The following is a 21,533-nucleotide window of genomic DNA, read 5'->3' on the forward strand; positions in this document are numbered from 1 at the left end:
AGAGAGAGAGAGAGAGAGAGAGAGAGAGAGAGAGAGGGTTACTCGGAGAATGCAGTGGATGGAAAAACAAATGACTCAAAAAGAGACAACAGGAGAGGAAGCAAAAGATTAAATTGAGGAATGGAAATTGGCATGTAAGGGGGGTAAACACTGTAGAGCATTTTGGTTTAGATGGGCAATGTTCCCAGCAACAGGTAACAAAGTGCTCCACAGGGTCAAGCATCTATTTAAATGTTTCCTGGAAACAGGATGTTTCTATGTGATTAAAGCAACAATGTTGAGGCAAATCATCAGGCACTGTTGCTCATCAGAGTTCAACAAAATGTTAGTGCTGCTGCTGCATCACCGCCTTAAAGGCCATGATACACAGCTAATGTTTTTAGGCAATATGGAAAGGCAGCTAGGAAGAAATGAATGTGGATAACATGGTGGGGTTTGAAGACCAAAGGTGTATAGGAGAAAAAACAGTAATTTGATCTGAATTGTAGGTAGAATTGGCATCTATGTTGCCTCAAAATGCTGCTCATGTATCCTTGTTTTAAGCATGACTGTTGTCTAAAGAGGTTACTTTTAAAATGGAATCTGTTGCAGATTGCCGATTACCTTCATATTAATTGGTATGGGATTACTCCAGCACAGTGATGAAATCTGATTAGGCTCAGTTAGTTAGTGATGGATTATGCCTTCAAAATCCATAAAGGCACAGATTGTAGTTTTAATAGTATTTTGCTGTCTATAACCATTTTAAACATTATTTCAAATTGTGTAACATGATTTGTGTAACATTTGTGTCCACTATCTCACAAAATGTTTAATTTCCCTTCAACCTTGTTTCTGAGTAAGCCAACAAGTAATCACTCAAAGTATGAAATCAGATCACAGTGGGGTTTTTTTTTACAGTAAATGTAATGGATTGCAGTTACCTTTTTTGTAACTCAAATCCCCAAAAAGCTTTGTAACTTTCCACTCATTGTGCAGATTCCACACTGGAAAAAAAAATCCTATTTCATAGTTTACAAAGAACCGCGTGTGAGAAGATATTTATCATTTCCATTCTGTTATTTCAAGGCTAAAGAAAATTCCTACGGTGAGATAAGACTGTTAATGAATCACCACTTGACTTTCAGTGGGGGAATATAGGAGAGAGCTATGCGCTGCCAATATGCTGCAATAACTCAGTGTCTCCAATTTAAATCTCCTTTAATGTAGTTTCAATAGTTACAGCAGACCCTGGGCATTGATAAAAGCTCCTCAAAGAGGTCAAGGGACATTATCCATTCATCCATCCATTAATTTATCTATCTGTTCAGTAAGCTGTAAAGTAGGCTATCCAAGTTATGGAGACATATTGTCATATCCTATTTATACATTTCTAGGCCCTAATCTGGTGTGTGTGTGTGTGTGTGTGTGTGTGTGTGTGTGCGTGTGTGTGTGTGTGTGTGTGTAAAGGTAATGTAACGAGTAGAAGTATCCCGTGAAGTATCAAGTTAGATAATAACATTACTTTTGTAGCCTATGACATAAGAGTGATGAGTAATGAATTACTTTTGGCTAGTTGCTCCAACCTGGCTTTGTGTGTGTGTGTGTGTGTGTGTGTGTGTGTACCGGGGGTCATGCCAACATGGGAGGGACCGGACCGTCAAGTGGACAGCTCTCGAGCCCGCCCGCCCACCGCGCGCCACTCCACACCGGGAACAGCGCGTGAGGATGATGCCAGCCACAGATAGATAGGGAGAGAGAGAAAAAAACACAACTAGAGTAAAGAGGAGGCGGGTGACGGAGAGTGATAGACGGAGTGATAGAGAGGAAAAGAACAGAGGGACGGAAGAATAGAGAGGAAAAAGAGGAGAAGTGAAACGGGAAATAGCAGGAAACCCGCCGCTGGTTGCTCCTTTTCTGTCCGCACCGATGTCCGAGGCCCGTCCGGTGCCAGCTGAAGACAGTCGACCGAGGCGAAGCGGACAGAAACGGACACCGGAGCCGAAAGCCTCGGAGAAAGGACGCCGCCGGAGCTCTCTTCTGTGATTAAGTGAGTTAATTTTTTTAATCTTTATACTTTCAGACAGGGAATTTTACAATTTTCCACATTTGATAAGCTATGTAGAGTGAGTGAGTGTCGGCTACGTGCCTCTGTGTGTGTATGTGTTTATGTTTTTTTTTCTTTCATACTGCGACATTAGTCCACGGCTGCCAATTAGCCAACGGACGCACGGGCGCGCGCGCCACTGACAGCTCGTGCGTCAGAACGGCCGAAGCGGATTCCTCTCGCGTGGTAGACCCGGCAGATGTTGCCACGCGGGGTGGGTCGGGGGCTTCAAAAGCACTCATGAATAGAAAAATATAATAACGAGGTATTGGCAAAAATCTAATTCAGAAAAGATGCATCCAACTTTTGGCTTTCATCATATTTGCTATCATCAGTCCCATACTGAAAAACATCCAATAAAATGATAAAATGAAATTTAAAAAAAAGTCAAAATAAATTAAACCAACCAAGATAGATAGATAGATAGATAGATAGATAAATAGATAAATAGATAATTCACTATAGCCTTTATTTAGAGATAACCCTATGTGTTAAAATAGACAAAAGAATTGACCCCAATGTATTTTTACATGTAGATGACATTCAAAATATATTTTGGACATATTTTATAAGCTGTTGATAATATAAATCTGCTCATCTATATAAAATATATTATTATCTATTCATGTATTATATATTTTGGCCACTCAAAGTATATTTTTAATGAAAGTCAACTATATGTATACAAATAGGCCAGTAGTTTTTGATCAAATTTGGAACCATATTCCAAATTGTATGGGAATGTAGGCAGTTTTTTCTGTTTGGGGTATTAGTGTAGGCTAAGTAGAATTTCCAAATGTATTTCCCTACAAGTGGCTTATGCATTATTTAATAAGTTGTGTGTGCTTTATTCAGTGTGCCTGTCCTCTGTTGTCAATTTTCCCAAAATTAGCCACACCAGTCTAAGAACACTATTCCTAAATCTAATCTAGCAGTTAATAGCTTTCATTTTCATTGCTCAGTGTTCATATTTTGTTCGGCTTTTCCCTGGCTTTGAAAAGCTAATCTGTCCCTGATATAAGCGCATTGGCTGGCTTGCCATCTGGGCTGTATTATGGTAGAGAGGAGAGGGCATTTGAATAATTGATATTTAGCTATTTATAGGAGGATTATTCTCTTCATGTTGCACTGGGGGACCTATGCATTGGTCCACTTATCTATCTATCCATCTATCCATCCATCTATCTATCTATCTATCTATCTATCTATCTATCTATCTATCTATCTATCTATCTATCTGTCTGTCTATCTGTCTATTTGTCTAATTATTCATGTTTTTAATGGGGACCAATGATGACCAATTAGCTCAATTGGCCTAACTTTAACATAACATGTGTGTGTGTGTGTGTGGGTGTGTGTGTGTGTGTGCTCTGTTTGTATCTTTTCTGTCTACCTACCACTCTGTCAGTCTGTCCTTACATCTGTCCATCTATCATCCATCCGTCCATCTATTCAGTGAGTGGTAGTGTATCCATCTGAAGTGGATTAGGGGTGTTATCGAAGCTAAGTAGGACTACTGTTCACACACACACACACACACACACACACACACACACACACACACACATGCACACACACACACATGCACACACGCACACACACATATACATGCACGCACACACTACCACTCTCACTCCATTTCACTCCCCAAGGACCATTGACCATTGTAAGCCCTCTCTCACTCAGCCTCTTTCCCTTTTGTGTGTGTGTGTGTGTGTGTGTGCGTGTGTGCGTGTTTGACGGTAAACACTCTGATCAAACAGTGCTTAACAAGCTGTCTGAACTGATAACAGAGAGAGAGAGAGGAAGAGAGGAAAGGGGGATGAGAGAGGAGTAGAGAGGGAGGAAGGAAAAAGGGGAGAGGGGCGTAGAGAGGGAGAGGAGTTACAGAGAGGAAAAAAGGAACGGGTATGCGTGCTTTCAGGCTCACTGAAATGGAGTATAGTCAAATGTACTGTATTTTTCATAAGCCTCACATTCACTAGTGCACTTTCCATGAGAAAGATTTTTCCAGGTATCGTCAAGAGACTGTGCAGAATTTCTGGCAAACAAATCAAACTGCATGTCATCAAAATGTTTAGGCATTCAAATTTTCCACCATTTTCCAGCAAAAATGTTGAGTGATATTTTTTGTTATCACTGTTGTGTTACCTTGGTTCGTACCAGGATCGTTAACTGAATATCCATATCCAAATAAAATACTATTGCATCTATGAATAAACACAGTAACCTGCCCTCCATTCTAAAACCTTTTAAATAGATTTCATGGCAGTTGTGCTTTCTTAGACAGCACACAATGGACAGCGACAGGAAGGATCGCAGGGAGAGAGGGGGGTGATAAGTGACAAAGATCATGAGCCAGACGTTAACCCACCATACCAGCATGGCCTCCAGCCCACTGACCCGCCATGACACCCTCTCTGTCTGTCTTCCAGTGGCTTTTGTTCAGTGTTGCAATGTGCCATTTCCTCATATGGCATGTTTGGATGGTCATGAAACAGCCACAGTGTCGACTCCTCGCCCTTTGAACGACTGCAGGAACCGTTTGGGAATTCACCTCCCGCACATACTCTCTTTTACACTCTTACAGTGTATTGTACTTTTGCAGTTCAGTGCAAGGACCTTGGGACTCAAACTTAAGTTGAAACCACATGGCTGTAGATTGTAGTTTTACAATATAAATTTTTACTGCAACCCTGATTCACTGATGGATTGTAAGAGACGAAAACATCACAGAAAGCTAGCACAAAACAGAGCAAAACATCTGTTTTAGTTTATGCATGCATCATCAGTGCATAAGTAGAATAAATCCAAGGCAATCGACACCTTCATGGCAATGCAAAGCATCTGCAACTGAGTGATGCAGAGGTAATGGATTATCTCATCTGAAATGAATGAACTTCCATCAGAGAGTAACGCATTAACACATTAAGTGTGATCCCGGCCTTAAAGAGGATGTGTCACGTCCAACACGTCTTTTGTCATTTGTTTGGTTTGAGACCGCACACTTCTGTTATTTTCAACACAATATGTGTGTCAGTAGCAACACATGTTGACACAAAAGTACCATGAGGTGTGTGATCCCAAACTAGACACTACTAGACATTACACTGCTAAGTTTCTTCACAAGTGGAGTATGCAGAGAAGAAAAAATATGAGAGTGCTAGTTCATGATTAGAAATAAACTGCTAAAGTGACTCCACAAGCGGAAGGCATGTGCCAGTAATGCCATTATGATGTGCCTTTATTTATTACTCAACATGGTGTAATCATTAGTGCATTAGAGAATTGTCATATATTATTAAGTGATAGTTGACCCTTGTGTTTCAGGACCAGGCTGAACCATTGACAGTGTGTTAAATGGCAAAAATTAGCCAGTTTTTCTGGATTCCTGAAGAGTTGAGGTTTTGAAAGACTTTTTTGCCAGTGTTGAAATCCCCCTCTCCATCTATTCCACCCATTTCTAAACAACAAAAACATAAATAACAATAGTAATTCTCTCTGTCTCTCTCTCTCTCTCTCTCTCTCCCTCTCTCTCTCTCTCTCTCTCTCCAGTGATGGATTCCCCCACAGATCTTTTCGATGACTCCGCCCCCCAGATACACGCATTTGCCCCCCCTCTCTGCGCTACAGATCTCCCTGGTGTTCATCCCCAGTCCAATGGAGGTCGCCCCCCTCCCACCTTCAGACCCCCAGGGTATCCCCTCATCCACCACCTCCTCCAGCCAGGTGGAGCCCCCAGGAGGATCGGTGGGCAACTGCAACTAAACACACTCAACACAAACCTGAGTGCACACAGACACTTGGAAAACAGAATTACAGAGGAGGAGGAGAGGGATGGACAGGTGGAGCAAGGGATGGAGGGAGGAGAGGAGGGAGTGATGGAGGGAGAGGAGGGCTTGCTGGGGGTTAAGAAGAGGCACAGCGACGCCGCCCTCGTGGCCGAGTGGAGTCGAGACGTCCTGAGGGTGAAGAGGATGAAGCTGGAGAGCGTGGTCGGGCGGAGAGACGGAGAGACAGCGGAGGGAGGCAGGAGGAGGGAGAGAGGGAGGGAGGGGAGGAGAAGGGAGAGGGAGGAGCTGAAGGAGCAGCTGGAGGAGGCGAGAGAGAGACTGCAAGCCCTGCAGGAGAAAGTGTGGAGGGCGTTTGGGGAAAAGCACACGGCGGATGAGGAGAAGAAAAGGAGGTGCAGAAGTGAAAACCGAGGAGCGGCAGATGGAGGAGAGGCAGACGTAGGGATGATGGAAGAGGAGGACATCGCAGAGGGGATGTACGATGAAGAGATCGACGGCGGAGAGATGGAAAAGGAATCTCTCTCCCTCCTTCCCACCTCCCCTTTCGACAACTTCCACAACCACAAACGAAGGGAAGAGAGGCAGAAAGATTTAGAAGGGAGGATGGAGAGAGGAAGGGGAGGAGGTTTGTACTTGGAGGGGCTGATGGAGGGAGCGGGGGTGTGGCTGGGCTGCGGAGGGCTGGTGAGAGGGGAGTGGGATGGAGGGATAGAAGGAGGAGAAGAAGACGGGGAGGAGGGAGGGCAGAAGTTCGCCCAGGCACTGAAGCTGGAGCTGGGCAGTGCCGTGGCCCGAGTCATCGACCGCGTCCTCCGCCTTTACACCGAAATGACAGACTTCACTCCTCCGTCTCCACCCCCCTCCATCGCCTTCCTCCCATCCGAGACGGGAAACGACGGAGGGAGAGAGAGGGGCGTGTGGATGGGACTGTTGAGAGGAGAGGAAAAGACGAGAGACAAGGACGAGATAACGGGAGGGCAGGACGCGGAGAGGCAGAAGCAGCTCCAAAAGAGCAGCAACGGGAGCGTCCTGCCTCCCGGCCAATCGCATCGCAGGGAGCATCCGGGAGACCTGGCGGTGCCGTTGGCCATTCGAAGGTCACATGACAAACGGAAGGCCAACCCGCTCCTCGGCCCGCCTCTCTCCACTCACCTGCCTCCCTCTCACCCCAACCTCCCCCTGCACCACCCCTCTCTACCCCGCCCTCCCCCTCCTCACCCTTCCCTCCTGCCTCCCCCCTCACAGCCCAAAGACCCCTCCTCCTTCCACCCCTCTTCCTCCTCCTCCTCCTCCTCATCCTCCTTCCCTCCTCCTCCTCCCCCTCTCCCTCTCCCCCTCCTGCACTACTCCATGCAGCAGCTCTTCTCCCGCTCCCTCCCCCACCCGCAGCTCTCCCACCTGCCCCCTTCCCACAAGGACTATTTGAACTCCGACCCGTTCTTGGAGTTCCCGCCTCACCCCTCCTCTCACCCCTCCTTCCCCCCGCTGCCCCTGCTCGGCCACCTGGACCCCTCCCTCGCCCGCCACCCCCACGGCGACAGAGAGAGGGACAGGGGGATGAGAGGAGACGGGGGGATGAGAGGAGGAGGAGGAGGGATGGACGGAGGAGAGCTGTACCTGCCGCCTGGAGGAATATCCTTTTTTGTTGAGGGACTTGTGTGTGTGTGTGTGTGTGTGTGTGTGTGTGTGTGTGTGTGTGAGAGAGAGAGAGAGAGAGAGAGAGAGAGAGAGAGAGAGAGAGCGTGTATCTCCTTAACCAGTGTATACAGCCAGGAGGGTTTGTCTCCCTGCCACCTGAAGAAAGCCAAGCTCATGTTCTTCTACGCACGCTACCCCAGCTCCAACACACTCAAGACCTACTTCCCTGACGTCAAGGTGTGTGTGTGTGTGTGTGTGTGGTTTGTGTTCTTCATGCAATCCAATCCTGGCTTTTAAGAGCAGAAACACTTCTAAGCACTGCAAATGGCAACACCTGTTACATATATTAATATATGATAAATATATACTGTATATGTCTCAGTATAGAGACGAGAACATACAGTAAAGCTCATGAGCCAGATTTGATCCCATGATGTATTATTAGCCCATTGATTTATGCAGACACCCTGTTGGATCCCGTATTTGACCACTACCAAACATGCCGACGCCATGCTCCAAGAAATATGGCTAGTCTCGTTTACCTAGACCTTTGTCCTCCCTTTGTTTACCACTGTGCCAGTGTCAAGGGGAAATTTATGACTAAAGCCACTGTCAAATGCATATAAAGGTGGGAAAAAAACGTGTATTTCATGAAGAGAGGGATGAAGTGTATTTCTTTAGCCTATCATATTCCTGGGCAGTATGTTAGCTAGTGTTGTGTTTGCTGCTGCACAAATGCACACTGAACACTATTGGATGAGCAGGTTGTGAGTGGAGAAGGGACGGCAGAAAAAAAACAATCACTATTTGCCATTAGGTATCTCCAAAACAATTAAAAAGAAATTACTGTCCATGAAACATCCACTAGAGCTCTCTTTGAAGGCAGAAGTGAAGTCACATTTATACATCATTGTTAATGCTAAATGAAATCATTTAATAAATGATAAATGAATGAATGAATAAATGAGGAGATGACTCTCCCACCGTCCTCATTTTCTCTCTCCCTCTCCTGCTGTTTTCTCTCCCTCCATCTCTCTCCTAGTTTAACCGCTGTGTCACCTCCCAGCTGATTAAGTGGTTCAGTAACTTCAGAGAGTTCTTCTACATCCAGATGGAGCGCTTCGCACGACAGGCCGTTCGCGAGGCTCTCACCCGGTCCGTTTGGGTTGGCACCGGCTCACATTCATTGTAAAACTTCCATTGATTGCCTGGGCGGAGATAGGCGATTTCCTAAAGCAGCTGACATTCTGTCTAATTAGATTTGGATTTATGCCTCAGTAGCAGTGTGTACTTTGTCTTGCATATTTAATAACTTGCAGAATTAATTTTATATCAAAGTTTCCTGGTGCCATGCTGCAGGCTTTCCTGTCTTAATGTGCAAAAGCTCGAAGCTGCAATGTTTCCTCCCTGTCAGTCATGTAAGCTGCTGGCTACTGACAGATAGTTCATAATCTCATTTGTTTCTGATATATTTTCAACGTTCGCTGAAATTTTGATTGGTTGAGCAGGTGGTCATAACTGTGACAAGCACATAAACCATTTTTGACTTGCCATATATTCAGGAAAGGTTTTATTTACTGAAACATGACACATTCCCTGTCAATTATTATACACTAGCAGCTATTTAAGACTCAGTGTGTGCTGGAAGTTTTATGGCAATCCAGGAGAAAGAGGAAGTGGACAGTGTTGTCATGTCAATTCAGAGAGGAACAGCATGAACAGTAAAAAAAAAAAAGGTTTTTCAGTGGGCAAACGATGCCACAGTGGATGTGTTGTACAATCTCAGGACTGTAAGGCGTGAAATACATCATAACGTCACACTGGACATCACAACACTTCTAGAATCACTTCAGGAAGTGGATTGTCTTTTACATTCATTTTTTTCATCATAACATTTTTATTTATCTATTATCTATATTTTTTACCCAGGGATGCTGCACCTCGTCTGGGCAGAGAGACTCAGCTGCGAATGGGCCGGGACACAGAGCTCTACCGGATACTGAACATGCACTACAATAAGAGTAATGTCTACCAGGTAAGTAGTGTGTGTGTGTGTGTGTGTGTGTGTGTGTGTGTGTGTGTGTGTGTGTGTACAGTATGTCTGTTCCGCTGCAGTATCAACTGTAGACCTGTAGCTTTTAGGCACCTGGTGGTATAACTGTGTATGCCACTGGGTGGAAGCTTTTAACTGTAAGTGCCTTACAGTACTGTGAGTGCAGACATTTGTAGTAAGTGGGAAAGGCATCGCAAGCCCCGACAGTGTTAGTGCCATGCTCTACATATAGGCTATGTTTACATGCGCCCAATAATGCGACTATTGCCTATACTGTGAATAAGGCAATAGTCAGATTAGTCTGTTTGCATGATTCCATAATTTGACAACTCCCCATAATAATCCCATTTACATGAATGAAGTACTTGTTCAGTTGTTCTAACAAATCCACCCTCCTTAGGGTTTTCTGACACCAGTGTCAACATCATGGTGCTTACATCCGCCTAAAAACAACACATGTAACATAAACTCCCATTTCTTCCAAATTCCAAAAGTGCTGCCTCCCGCTGCCCATCACCTTGGTCCAGCCCAGTACAGAGTACACTTCCCTTCAATCCCCATAACACAATGAACTGGGCTCATGTGCAGCTTGATCACAGTTCAACAAACACAGCTAAGATGTATACATGTCCTAACTGCTGTCTATTATGAAAAGTAGAAAATTTAGTGTTTCCAATTCCACACATGTTCCTGCTATTATGCTTACTTCGACCAAGAGCACATTAATATAATCAGACATGGTGTTTACATGGGTCCTGACTTACTTTGATGTGCAGTTAAACATGGGTATTGAGCTAGAGAAGAACCACAAGGAATGTCTCGATGAGACAATTGCTGTTCAGCAGCCTACCTCACAATCTTTAAACTCATTGAGCAGTACACACAATGTACTCTTATGATTTTCCACCAGGACACCTGCTGTGATCACAGACAAGTGTTTCCTCACTAAAACCACAGTGGCCAGTACGGGGATCGAACCCGCGACCTTGGCGTTATTAGCACCACGCTCTAACCAACTGAGCTAACCGGCCCTTGTCTGTGGTCTTCCATTGGTCATTTCCAGTGCAGTCATAACTGCATTGAAAGCCTCAAATGTGAGTAGGAGGTGTCATATGGCCAGTCACCCATAAACAATGGTTGTTGTGTTCAACACAGAGAAGATGAAGTTAGAACAAAGTTTGTGTGAAGCACATGATAAATCAGAGTCTCCATCAGACAGACAGAAGTAGATCCCCACCAAACAGACCATTTGTTTTGTAGCACAGTCTGTGTCCTCTCACTCACTTCCTCTCCCTGTCTCAAACTCACTCTTGTTTTTAGTAGAGAAGTTTGATTGTATAAATCAAATCTGCCTGAATTTCAATTTTAACTTAAATTCAAATGAGTCTCTGTTTGTATTGGATCAGTAAGGAGTGTTTTTGTGTTCGACCCCTCACTATCTCAATATCTCTTGCTCTGTCTCTTTCTCTCTAAATGCAGTTCAATTAAAAGACAATTCAATTGTTAATTAAAAAATTAACAACAATACCAAAGCATTTGACAGTATATTACAATGCAGAACTTCTGATATGAGTGTTTCACACAACATGATCTCACACAACAGCACTGCAACTTAGAAAGCCTGTGGTACAGTATGGTTTCATGTCTCTGCCACTTGGTGGAAGTTTTATCCAAAATGCGTTATGGTACCAATTGTGCCTACATTTTACCATTGATGGCACCATTGGGAAAGGAAGCCCACTGGGCTGCCTGCAGTGTAAATGCCATGCTGCACCACAAACATATCTCAGTCACACATTCATTATAAATCTTTGTAGCCTACCTTGCATTTGTCACAGTCATTACACAGCACAAACACAAATATCCTGTCCATATTTAATGTTAACTAGTAGTCAGATTTAAGTCTACTTTTCTGATTATTCACCAGTTTTAAGTCAGTTATCTCTCTCAAAAGCCAAGTGGCCAGTACGGGGATCGAACCCGCGACCTTGGCGTTATTAGCACCACACTCTAACCAACTGAGCTAACCGGCCATGTAAAGTATTTGGAGAGACTGATGATTCACTCCGGAGTCATACGTCGGACATGAGCGCTGACAAGATCGTTAAATTGTTCATACTACAAGATGTGTAAATTGAGAGACCAAACGTTTGTCCACTCACTGAGAAACCGGCCTGGGTGAAGAATAGGAACACCTTCCCCCATACAGCTGGATGGACAGACTCAGGTAGCTGTGAACGGGAGGTGTGAATTGGACAATCACACATAAATGATGGTCGTTATGTTCGCCAAAGGGAAGGCAAACAAGTTGGAAAAAAGCTCGTGCGCAACACACCGCGAAAACGGTGGAAGATATTTCCCCTACAAACAGAACATTTGTTTTTGTAGCATGGATGAATTCCTCCTCTCACCTCTTTCAAACTCATTGTGTTTTTTAGCAGACGAGTGTGATTGTATAAATCAGTCTGAACTTGAACTCAGTTTCAAATGAGCCGGGTCTATTTGGATTAATTGAATGTGTTTTGCATTCAGCTCGTCTCTCTTAATGTCTTTCACTCTGCCTCTTTCTCTCTGAATTCAGTTCAATTCAAAAACATTTTTTAGCATGGCTGTCAAAATGAACGATATTCCAAAGCATTTTACTACATATTACAATGTATTACACACATTTCAGAAACATAAACGTTGCGGCTATGTGGCAACAGACAACTAAATAATCACGAGATAAGATATTCGACTGCAGTGTAAAGTAGATTAGCCCTGGGTGTTTATGCCATTTAGTGGATGTTTTTCTCCGAAGTGCCTTACAGTAGGATATAGTGCAACACTGTATGTCTCAAATACACATTCACCAGTAGGCATCCTTCCTCACATTTAATTGCTCATAGACAGATTTCTCCGAGTCACAACGCTGCAGAAATGCATATCATCCAGTCCCAAATCCTCTTCAAGTTGTTCTCCATGCTCAAAAGCCAAGTGGCCAGTACGGGGATCGAACCCGCGACCTTGGCGTTATTAGCACCACGCTCTAACCAACTGAGCTAACCGGCCCCGTTACCATATTGTTCCCTACCCAAGTCTCAGAGTTTAATTGTTGTACATACAAGACGTGTGAACGCAGATAGAAGATCCTCCTTCCGCACGGCTAAATAGAGAGTTGGGTTTTTTTTTTGTAGCGGAGAGGTAGGATGGTATTTTATTTTGCGGCTTCTTCTATTGGCTATATACTCAAATCAGTCCAGCCTATGTGGTGTCTGTAGTGGATCAATAAGTAACATTTTCGTATTTAACTAGCCTATCTCTCTCTCTACACTTTATTAACAAGACTGTCAAAAGCCAACAACCTTCTCAACATCGTGCACCACATAGGGTATTAGTCTACAACTACTATGCTACTGCCACACTGGGACCAAGACGCACTTCCATGTCACTTATGCTTCCCTGCTATCACATGGCACCAGTTTCATGTAGGCTACTGCCCGTGTTAAAAGCCAAGTGGCCAGTACGGGGATCGAACCCGCGACCTTGGCGTTATTAGCACCACGCTCTAACCAACTGAGCTAACCGGCCATGAGATCCGTAGCTTAATCCATAGTCCACATACATGGGTCAGTTCAATTCAACTTGAACCAAAGAATCTTCATTGGCAAGACTGGCAAAACACTATTGTCAAAGCAGTTTACAGTATGTTACACTGTACAATCATACTCAAAACATACAGAGAAATGTTTACACTGGTATTTTTTATATCTGGCCTGGATTGTGTTGTAATTGGTTGATTGATTCATAAGTCTCAGTGTGAGCTGACTGAAGACACTACACTATTTCCAACTTGCAGCTTCTGGGTTATAATTGCTTTTGACTGAAGTGAATCTGTGGAGCTCATTTTCAAGTTTGTCCAGAACTTTAGAGACCAGACTGCCCAGCTGCTGGTATTTTTCCTTTTGACACTCAAAGTATTTCTGCCCAATTCTCTCTCTCTCTCTCTCTCTCTCTCTCTCTCGCTCTCTCTCTCTCTCTCTCTCTCTCTCTCTCGCTCTCTCTCTCTCTCTCTCTCTGTCTCTCTCTCTCTCTCTCTCTCTCTCTCTCTCTCTCTCTCTCTGTCTCTCTCTCTCTCTCTCTCTCTCTCTCTCTCTCTCTCTCTCTCTCTCTCTCTCTCTCTCTCTCTCTCTCTCTCTCTCTCTCCAGGTCCCAGAGAGGTTCATAGAGATATCAGAAGTGGCTCTGAGGGAGTTCTACTCAGCCATTCAGACTGGGAGAGACAGCGACCCCTGCTGGAAGAAAGGAATATACAAAATCATCTGTAAACTGGATAGTCCCGTGCCAGATGCCTTCAGACTGCCTGGTTGTCCTGTCGGCTGATGCGGCCGCACTTTCCTTTGATGCAGGCATACAAACGCACGAACGCATGCACACACACAAACTTACTGAAAGAAGGGAATGATATAGAAGCATCTGCACATTGGAGGGTACCATGTAGTTTCAGACTGTTGGGTGAGAATTGGCATGACAAAAATCCCAGTGCATACACACGCACACACACACACACACACATTGAATAACACTACTGATACAAACACACAGGTTTTCAAAAAGGCTTGGGCAACTTTGGGAAAAGCAAACAGCTTTTCTCAATTTCTGAAAAGATAATTTAAGATAATATATGGTTTCTGCTTGACTATGTGCAGCAGAAACCACACGCATACACAGGCAGGAATGGACACACACACACACACACACACACACAAGGTCAACAGCAGACTATGTTACAATACACTCAGTGCTCTGATAAGAGCCTTGTGACAGCACTTATCGAAGAACGTGACCAGACCATAGAATTAAAATGGACAGAATGGGAATTCCCCTTCAAAACATTCTTCACTAGTCATTTCACTAGTGCAATCACAGTGTTGCCATACAAGTTTTGATAATGCTGTCCTGAAAATAAGCATTGCTTCAGCGACAGAACCTGAATGGATAGATAAGGTATTTAAACATTTGGCATTTTGGCTGGTACACTTAAATGGCTGCTACAGAGTTTTTAATTATCCTGTCATGGAAGTACACAGGTACAGTGTATGAGATATGAAAAGCTGATGTGTTACCATAGGACAGCTATTATTTTAATTGCGTTGTCCAACTATCTGAATTTCATGCACTGTTGCTCATTCTCATGAAAACATCACACACATTCCCCGGCATTCCCCTCCTGTTAAGTTCAATTACCGTGATACATCAGAAAATGCCCTTTCTATGCATTCTAATTCTATGGAGCAGAAATCGAATGTACTGCTGCCTGCGAGCTGTTTACCAGGCATGTTGAGGACTCACACAGCACATATTTCAAATAGTTTCAGACACTGGAATCCAGGGCCACATATCAAACTTCTCAAATTAGGTTTAGCATCACTGGCCTCATGCTGATCAGCTGTTTCACTGTGAGCAGAGAGGAAAGAGAGGCTTGATAGATGAGTTAGGGTGAATATAGGGTGAATATCCTTTCATTTGGGAGTTCTTAAGCTTTGTTACAGAAGAGTATTAGGTGATTTGTAGGTGATTTGTTTTTTTACCGCAGCCGGGGGAAGGGGAGTAATAGTCTCAGAAAAAACTCAGAAATTCTGAGATTAAAGTCAGAATTTTGTGAGAAAATGTTCGCAAATTTCTGACTTTAATCTAAAAAATTCTTTCATCTCAGAAATTCAGAGTTTCTTCTCAGAATATTACCCCCCTCCCCCCAGTTGCTGTAAAATAAACTAAAATTCACCTACAATGGCCCTAATACTCTTCCGTATATTTCAGCCATGAACCCAATGGGAAATTCAGCTTCCTGATCAACCATTTCAAAGGAAAAGCACACACACACAGAGGCAGTAATAATGCTCAATAACAGTTAATGATGTTGCAGAGCCAGCACATAACAATCACACCCAAAATGTCAGCACTGCTCTCCCTCAGGAGTGTTTACAGTTCCACATCAGTCTTCTTCCTCCGGAGACTTTTGTCACAACATTGCATGTGATTGTCGTTTGCTCGTTCTTCAGTAATATGGAGTATCGTGGCTGCCTGTGTGTGTGTGGGCAAAGGTAAGAGGTATTTTTCCTTGGCTGTGACTCTTTCATTAAGTGAAGTGTTCTGCCCCTCTGCCACCCAGGCTCTTTAAACTGTTTTCTTGTTATGTACGGATCCGTCTGAAAGGCCCGGGGTCGCCTTCGGGTCCCGATACACAGATGGAGAAATGAGGCTGGAAATTATTTGAAAGAAAAAACATGGAGGATGATGCTTGACTAACGTTACATAATGGAGCTGTTTGATTTATTGTAAGATAAACAAAAAAAAAAGAAGTTGCCCTTGTTTTAGGGAACTACAATGGTTTCAGTCTGAGGATTTCTTTTGTCTGTATATCCATCTCTCTGTTCAACATTAAATTATTATAGAGCTTTTTGTACATGGTGGCATAATGTAATCAAAATGTAATTAAAAAATTCTGTTAAGAGGGACAATATATTGAATTTAAAATACTGGAATTCATGTTTTGTTGTTTTCTTGATGTACTCTTGTTCTTGATATATTTGCTTATGTTATGTTTTTGTATTCCTTTCATGTGATGTTAAGCCAAAGGCCGGTTGCACAGACATTGACTGACACCGCTCCCTCATTTACACAAATCAGCTTTCACAGACAGCTCAAAGCAGCCTATGTTGTCTTGTCCTGTTTTGGATGAAATTAATCAGAAATCATAAAAGATGTTTACAGCCACTCCAAGATGAATGAGTGCTTAAACTAAAAGTTCAAGGCAGCAGGTTTAATGTTGTGAATGCACATTAGTCCGGGATTTTAATTACCCTGAGCCAGCAAAGTCAAAATTAACCTTTTATCCATTTTGTACACAAGCATTTTATTTGCTTCAATGTTAGGATTTTCTTTCAGATCATTTTTAATATTTTCTGTGATTAATTATGTTTTATTACACTCTCTCTGAAACAACATCATGTCAATGTATATCTATGTTTATTTCAAGGTTTTGAGGAAACTTTCACTTTAATCTGATCCGGCCTGATTATCAGTATCATGGACTCAGTTCTCTAGACGCTAAACCAAATTGGATTGCTATTTATGAAAATGTTCCAGATAAAGACCTTCTCCTGGTTTAATCCAAGCTGTGTCTGTGAAACCAGTCTGACATGTAAACTATTTGTGATGTGTTCTCAAGTGCACGTTTTCTATATTTGCATTTTGTATTGTAATCTCTTCTGTTTCTCTTATTGCTTTCATTGGTCTCTCTTTTATATTGTACATACTGTATTCTTTAGATCTGTGCCTCATTCAAACTTTGGTGAATTTTGATGTTTAAATTTAATCAGTGAATTAAAGTAATAACAGGCTTGTGTTGTGGCGTCTTAATACCACTCGCCACACACACACACACACACACACACACACACACACAGTGAGTGGAGTGTGTATTTTAGAACACACATAAGCTCTCTCTCTTTCAGGCCCTGGTAGCCAACACTAATGCTATGATAAGCTTTTGATACTACCACACATACACACACACACACACTTACTGACACTAATACTTGGATGATGGCCTTATAAGAGGCTCAGCCCACGACTAAGTCTAACCACCTGAGACAGCACCATGGACACACACACACACACACACACGGTGCCCCTGGTATGCCAGCAATGTATGCAAACCACAGGAGCCTTGCAGAGAAAGGTCATTTAGTTTTATAGAGTATTTGACTAGCAAAATAGTAAATGAGCCCTGGCACACAGGGCCTGGTTAAGCCTAGATACAGGTTCAATATAATATGTACTAGCTGTTATTTTGAAGGAATGAAGAGATCACACTGTTGATGTGGCCGATATCATTAATGAGGAGCTTGGTTTCCATTGGAGCTGCAAACAGATTCCAAAACACAGGAAAGGGTGTTGTTATCCTTTGTGCAAGCACGTACAAAGTTCATTGGTGGTTGGTTGACCTGTATAAGAAGACTGGGGGGGTAGTTTGAATTTTGGGACGCATCATCAGTAGTGCTCCTCCTGATCCTAGGGAGTTTCGGCCTTTCACACTATACACCCTCACCAGAGGCGGCCGGCTGCAGGGTGATCAGTCCTGAGCCTGCGTCCCATGCCCAATTATTCATGAGAGTCACCTTGTTGTTAAGTGGCAGACATCTCATGGGACTATGCATGGCAGGGTCGTCCTGTTCCCTGAGTCAAGCCTAAGCTGACCGCATACCTCCTGGTTTACTACTTGTGGGCCCAGCAGGGGTCCTTCCTCTTCATCCAGAGCCACTGGCTGCTTCTCTCTGCTGCCTCTGATGCAGTTTTGATGGCTGTGCGCAGGCTCTGGCCCCTGATTCCCAGGTCTCTCAGCAGTTTGGTGGTAGATGTTGCCACAAACCCTCTGCATCCAACCTCCACTGGGCGGACTTCCGTGTTCCAGCCGTGATGTTGTGCTTCAGCAGCTAGCTCAGCATAGCGCAGGTGTTTTCGCTCATAGGCCTCGTCCACGGAATCCTCCCAGGGTACGGTGAGCTCGATTATATAGACCTTCTTTAGGGAAGGGGACCAGAGCACCAGATCAGGTCTTAAGGTGGTGGTGGTGATCTCTGGAGGAAACACCAGTTGTTTGCCAATATCCGCGAGCAGTTTCCAGTCACGTGCTAAGCACAGCTGACCACTCTCCGATGGTGTGGAGCTGCTCCTGGTTGCTTTAGCCCCTTCACAGACAAAGGCAGTTCTCCATGGGGGGTTGGATACTGGAGGTGGTAGGGAGTTGATGGAAGTTCGCTTGTCCTCCAGGGTGGCCGCAAGGCTCTTTAGAACTTGGTTGTGGCGCCAAGTGTACCGCCCTTGGGTGAGACTGGTCTTACACCCTGTTAGTATGTGCCGGAGAGAGGCTGGTCTGGAGCAAAGGGTACAGCCTGGATCATCGCCAAACCACTGATGGCAATTGGTTGGTGTTGGAAGGACGTCGTAAGTAGCTCTGATGGTAAAGCTCAAACTTCGTGCTTCCATGGCCCACACATCCCTCCAACTGAACCTCCTCCTCTCCACACTGTCCCACCGTGTCCACTGTGCCTGTTTGCCAAGGGAGACCGCCTTGGCCCACCTTGCAGCCTCCTCCTGACGGCGTACTTCCTCCACCACCATCTTCCTCCGTGCTGGTGCAGTGGAACTACAAATATTCCCAGAGATCCTAATTCCTGACGCCTCTCTTCTTTTTATGCTGTTTGGGCCATTCTTATGAAATCCACTTCATTGTTCTAGCGTCTAGCGTCTACATCAAAGTCTGCTCCTGGTTTAATAGGCTGTGATGTGCTGACGATCACAGTTGTCAGAATATCTGTCTTTCATATTTGACTCTGTCTTGTTTCTCTCATTGCTTTTGTCTTGTTGAACTGAGCCATCATGTTAAATAAGCATACTGTTCAGAAGACTGTTGTCAAAACATTTGATGTGTAGGTTTTCTTGACTGCAAGGGCTCTTACTGTAATAGTGTGCATTCAAATTATTTACCAACTGCTTGGTTGTAAAAATGAATGAAATGATAGATTAGATCTCTCCTCACTAGCTAGCTTGGGCTGGAGAGACAAGGTAGGGTCTTATCCAATCACAGGTTAGTTTTACTTCCAGTTTATCCACCCTTCCATCTCTCAATCCATCTAGTCTAGTGTGTGTGTGTGTGTGTGTCTGTGTGTGTGTGTGTGTGTGTGTGTGTGTGTGTGTGTGTGCGCTGTCTGCATTCCACATGACCAGAAATAAAGCAGTTCTCATGATAATCAGACTTTGCTGATCTTAAATTTTGTGTGAAAAATCTGTGATTTTGCACTTGTTGTATGGCAGTTTCTGAGAAATGCCCAGAACACAAGCACCTGAACTTTATACACACACACACACACACTCAGTTAATTTAACACACAGTTAAAGTTTCTGTACTGATGATGCTTCAATTGAAGTTTAAGACTCTGGATTAACCATAGACTGTAGAAAACACCTAAGTTTTTAAGCTAACAATATTGATTGACAACTTTGACAATTTGTGATGTAACACAGGATCACATATCAGCTTTATCAGTGTTACAAGTCATTCATTCACTTCCTGTATTTCTTAGAAGTGAGTGTAGTGGACTTCATCTATTTTATAACATCCAAACATGAACAGCATTAAAATTATATTACATACAGCATGTCAGAATAACACGGTTATATGGCACAAGTCACAAGGTTTGACCAATGTACTACTACAGCCATCAAACACACACACACCCACACCTACATGTTAACCTGGTATTTGAGAAATGTGACACAGCTAAGTCCTTGATTTTACACAGTATTGGCAGATCATTGAGATCCTCTGAAACCTTCTGATGGTTCTTTGAGTTGAAAGGGAACAAAGTTTTCCTTATGAGAGAGAACGCATGTCATAAATCTGTACTTTAATGACATTACATGAATCAAAGTTGACTGATCCTCCATCCATTCAAGCAGCAGTTTACCGCCAGTACATTTCGCCCTCCTCTCTCGCTCTGTTTCTCACAGCTCTTGTTTAATCTTTACGGGTTATCAGTAGAAACCAGCTGAAACCTGACCCGACGAAAATCGGTCGGCATGACAACCACTGTCGCAATTTATCATCACTTCAGTATGGAAAATCAATGATTTTTACGCTTTTTTTTTTAAAGTCGACACGCGTATCCGAGGCAGCTCCAGGGCAGAGGTCTTAAAACCACGGGGGAAAAAACTGCGCGTCCCCGGTCAGACTGTCGATTGGAGCACGGTAGATTCTAGTGAGGGACAGACGAGAGTCAAGTTAGCCAGAACATCTCCGGAAATTTAGCCATTTTATCTTCAAAATAAAAGCGTAAAATTCGGCACGTTTGGAAATTTAGGAGCAGCTAAGTAAGTATAACCAATATATTTCTTATCTATTGTTGTTATTGTCTGTTACCGTATAGCCTCAACGTGCATGTTTCTGAAATGAGTGTAGCTACTACATTGTAGGTTGCAAAATGCTTTGGTATGTTTGTTCATTTTAACAATATAGCTACCTAGGCTATAAAGTGTTTTTCATTTTGTGAATTGTACTGAATTCAGAGAGAAAGAGGCAGAATTGAGTTCAAGTTCAGACTGATTTATAGCCTACAATCACACTCCTTTGTAGCATAGGAATTCATGCTACAAAAACAAATGGTCTGTTTGTAGGGGAAATATCTTCTACTTCTGGGGATCCGTTTTTCTAACATGTTTGTCTTCCCTTTGGTGAACACAGATCACTGTATATTGGTGATTGTCTTCACACCTCCACTTCACAGCTACCTGAGTCTGTCCATCCAGCTGTATGGGGGAAGGTGTTCCTATTCTTCACCCAGGCCTATTTCTCAGTGAGTGGACGAACGTGTGGTTTCTCAATTCACACATCTTGTAATGTGAACAATTTACAGTAACAACTTTGTCAGTGCTCATGTCCGACCAATGGCTTTGCTGGAAATCACCAGTCTCTGTCCAAGAAAGATATGGCCGGTTAGCTCAGTTGGTTAGAGCGTGGTGCTAATAACGCCAAGGTCGCGGGTTCGATCCCCGTACTGGCCACTTGGCTTTTGAGAGAGATGTAACTTACTGTGCTGTAGTTACGCGTTGGTTAATTAGGTGTCATTGGATACGAACTGAACAGGATATACTGTATGTGTTTGTGCAGTGTAATGACGGATGAAGGCAGGTTTTAGAGATTTCTCTGTCTCACAAAGGGCGTCCTGGTGGAAAACTAATAAAGCCGACTTCGGAGGAGTGTCTACTGCTGTGAGTTTCAAAAATGTTAGATAGGACGCTCAATAGCAAAAAAAATCAAGGCATTCGTTGTGGCCCACATTTTCATGCACATCAAAGATGAGATTATGATACGAGTAAAACAACAATACCAGTAAACACGATCTCTGATTATATTAATGTG

The 21,533-nt window shown here is 43.5% G+C and overlaps 2 protein-coding genes and 5 non-coding genes across 8 annotated transcripts in view; 3 read left to right on the forward strand and 4 right to left on the reverse strand.

Annotated features, from left to right (window-relative positions):
• plcb3 (phospholipase C, beta 3 (phosphatidylinositol-specific)) overlaps nucleotides 1–21,533 on the forward strand; it is a 194,893-nt gene that overhangs the window by 44,663 nt on the left and 128,697 nt on the right. The gene's annotated exons all lie outside the window — the stretch shown is intronic.
• Nucleotides 1,831–14,168, forward strand: prox3 (prospero homeobox 3). Its single transcript, XM_071894261.2, has 6 exons — nucleotides 1,831–2,029; nucleotides 5,642–7,512; nucleotides 7,648–7,755; nucleotides 8,561–8,673; nucleotides 9,448–9,553; nucleotides 13,760–14,168. Coding segments are annotated over exons 1-6 (2,373 nt in total). The 5' UTR covers nucleotides 1,831–2,028; the 3' UTR covers nucleotides 13,934–14,168.
• trnai-aau (transfer RNA isoleucine (anticodon AAU)) lies at nucleotides 10,529–10,602 on the reverse strand. The gene has a single exon. It is a non-coding gene; the product is annotated as a tRNA-Ile (tRNA).
• Nucleotides 11,531–11,604, reverse strand: trnai-aau (transfer RNA isoleucine (anticodon AAU)). Its single transcript has one exon. It is a non-coding gene; the product is annotated as a tRNA-Ile (tRNA).
• On the reverse strand, nucleotides 12,549–12,622 carry trnai-aau (transfer RNA isoleucine (anticodon AAU)). Its single transcript has one exon. It is a non-coding gene; the product is annotated as a tRNA-Ile (tRNA).
• Nucleotides 13,068–13,141, reverse strand: trnai-aau (transfer RNA isoleucine (anticodon AAU)). Its single transcript has one exon. It is a non-coding gene; the product is annotated as a tRNA-Ile (tRNA).
• On the forward strand, nucleotides 21,102–21,175 carry trnai-aau (transfer RNA isoleucine (anticodon AAU)). Its single transcript has one exon. It is a non-coding gene; the product is annotated as a tRNA-Ile (tRNA).

Source organism: Centroberyx gerrardi, chromosome 23 (assembly GCF_048128805.1).
Source record: "Centroberyx gerrardi isolate f3 chromosome 23, fCenGer3.hap1.cur.20231027, whole genome shotgun sequence".
NCBI classification, from domain to species: Eukaryota; Metazoa; Chordata; class Actinopteri; order Beryciformes; family Berycidae; genus Centroberyx; species Centroberyx gerrardi.

Bases quoted from the DNA above. Each gene is read 5' to 3' on its own strand.
- prox3 (XM_071894261.2), top strand. The intron at 7,756-8,560 runs GTGTGTGTGTGT...TCTCTCTCCTAG, and splicing joins CCTACTTCCCTGACGTCAAG to TTTAACCGCTGTGTCACCTC. The intron at 9,554-13,759 runs GTAAGTAGTGTG...CTCTCTCTCCAG, and splicing joins ATAAGAGTAATGTCTACCAG to GTCCCAGAGAGGTTCATAGA.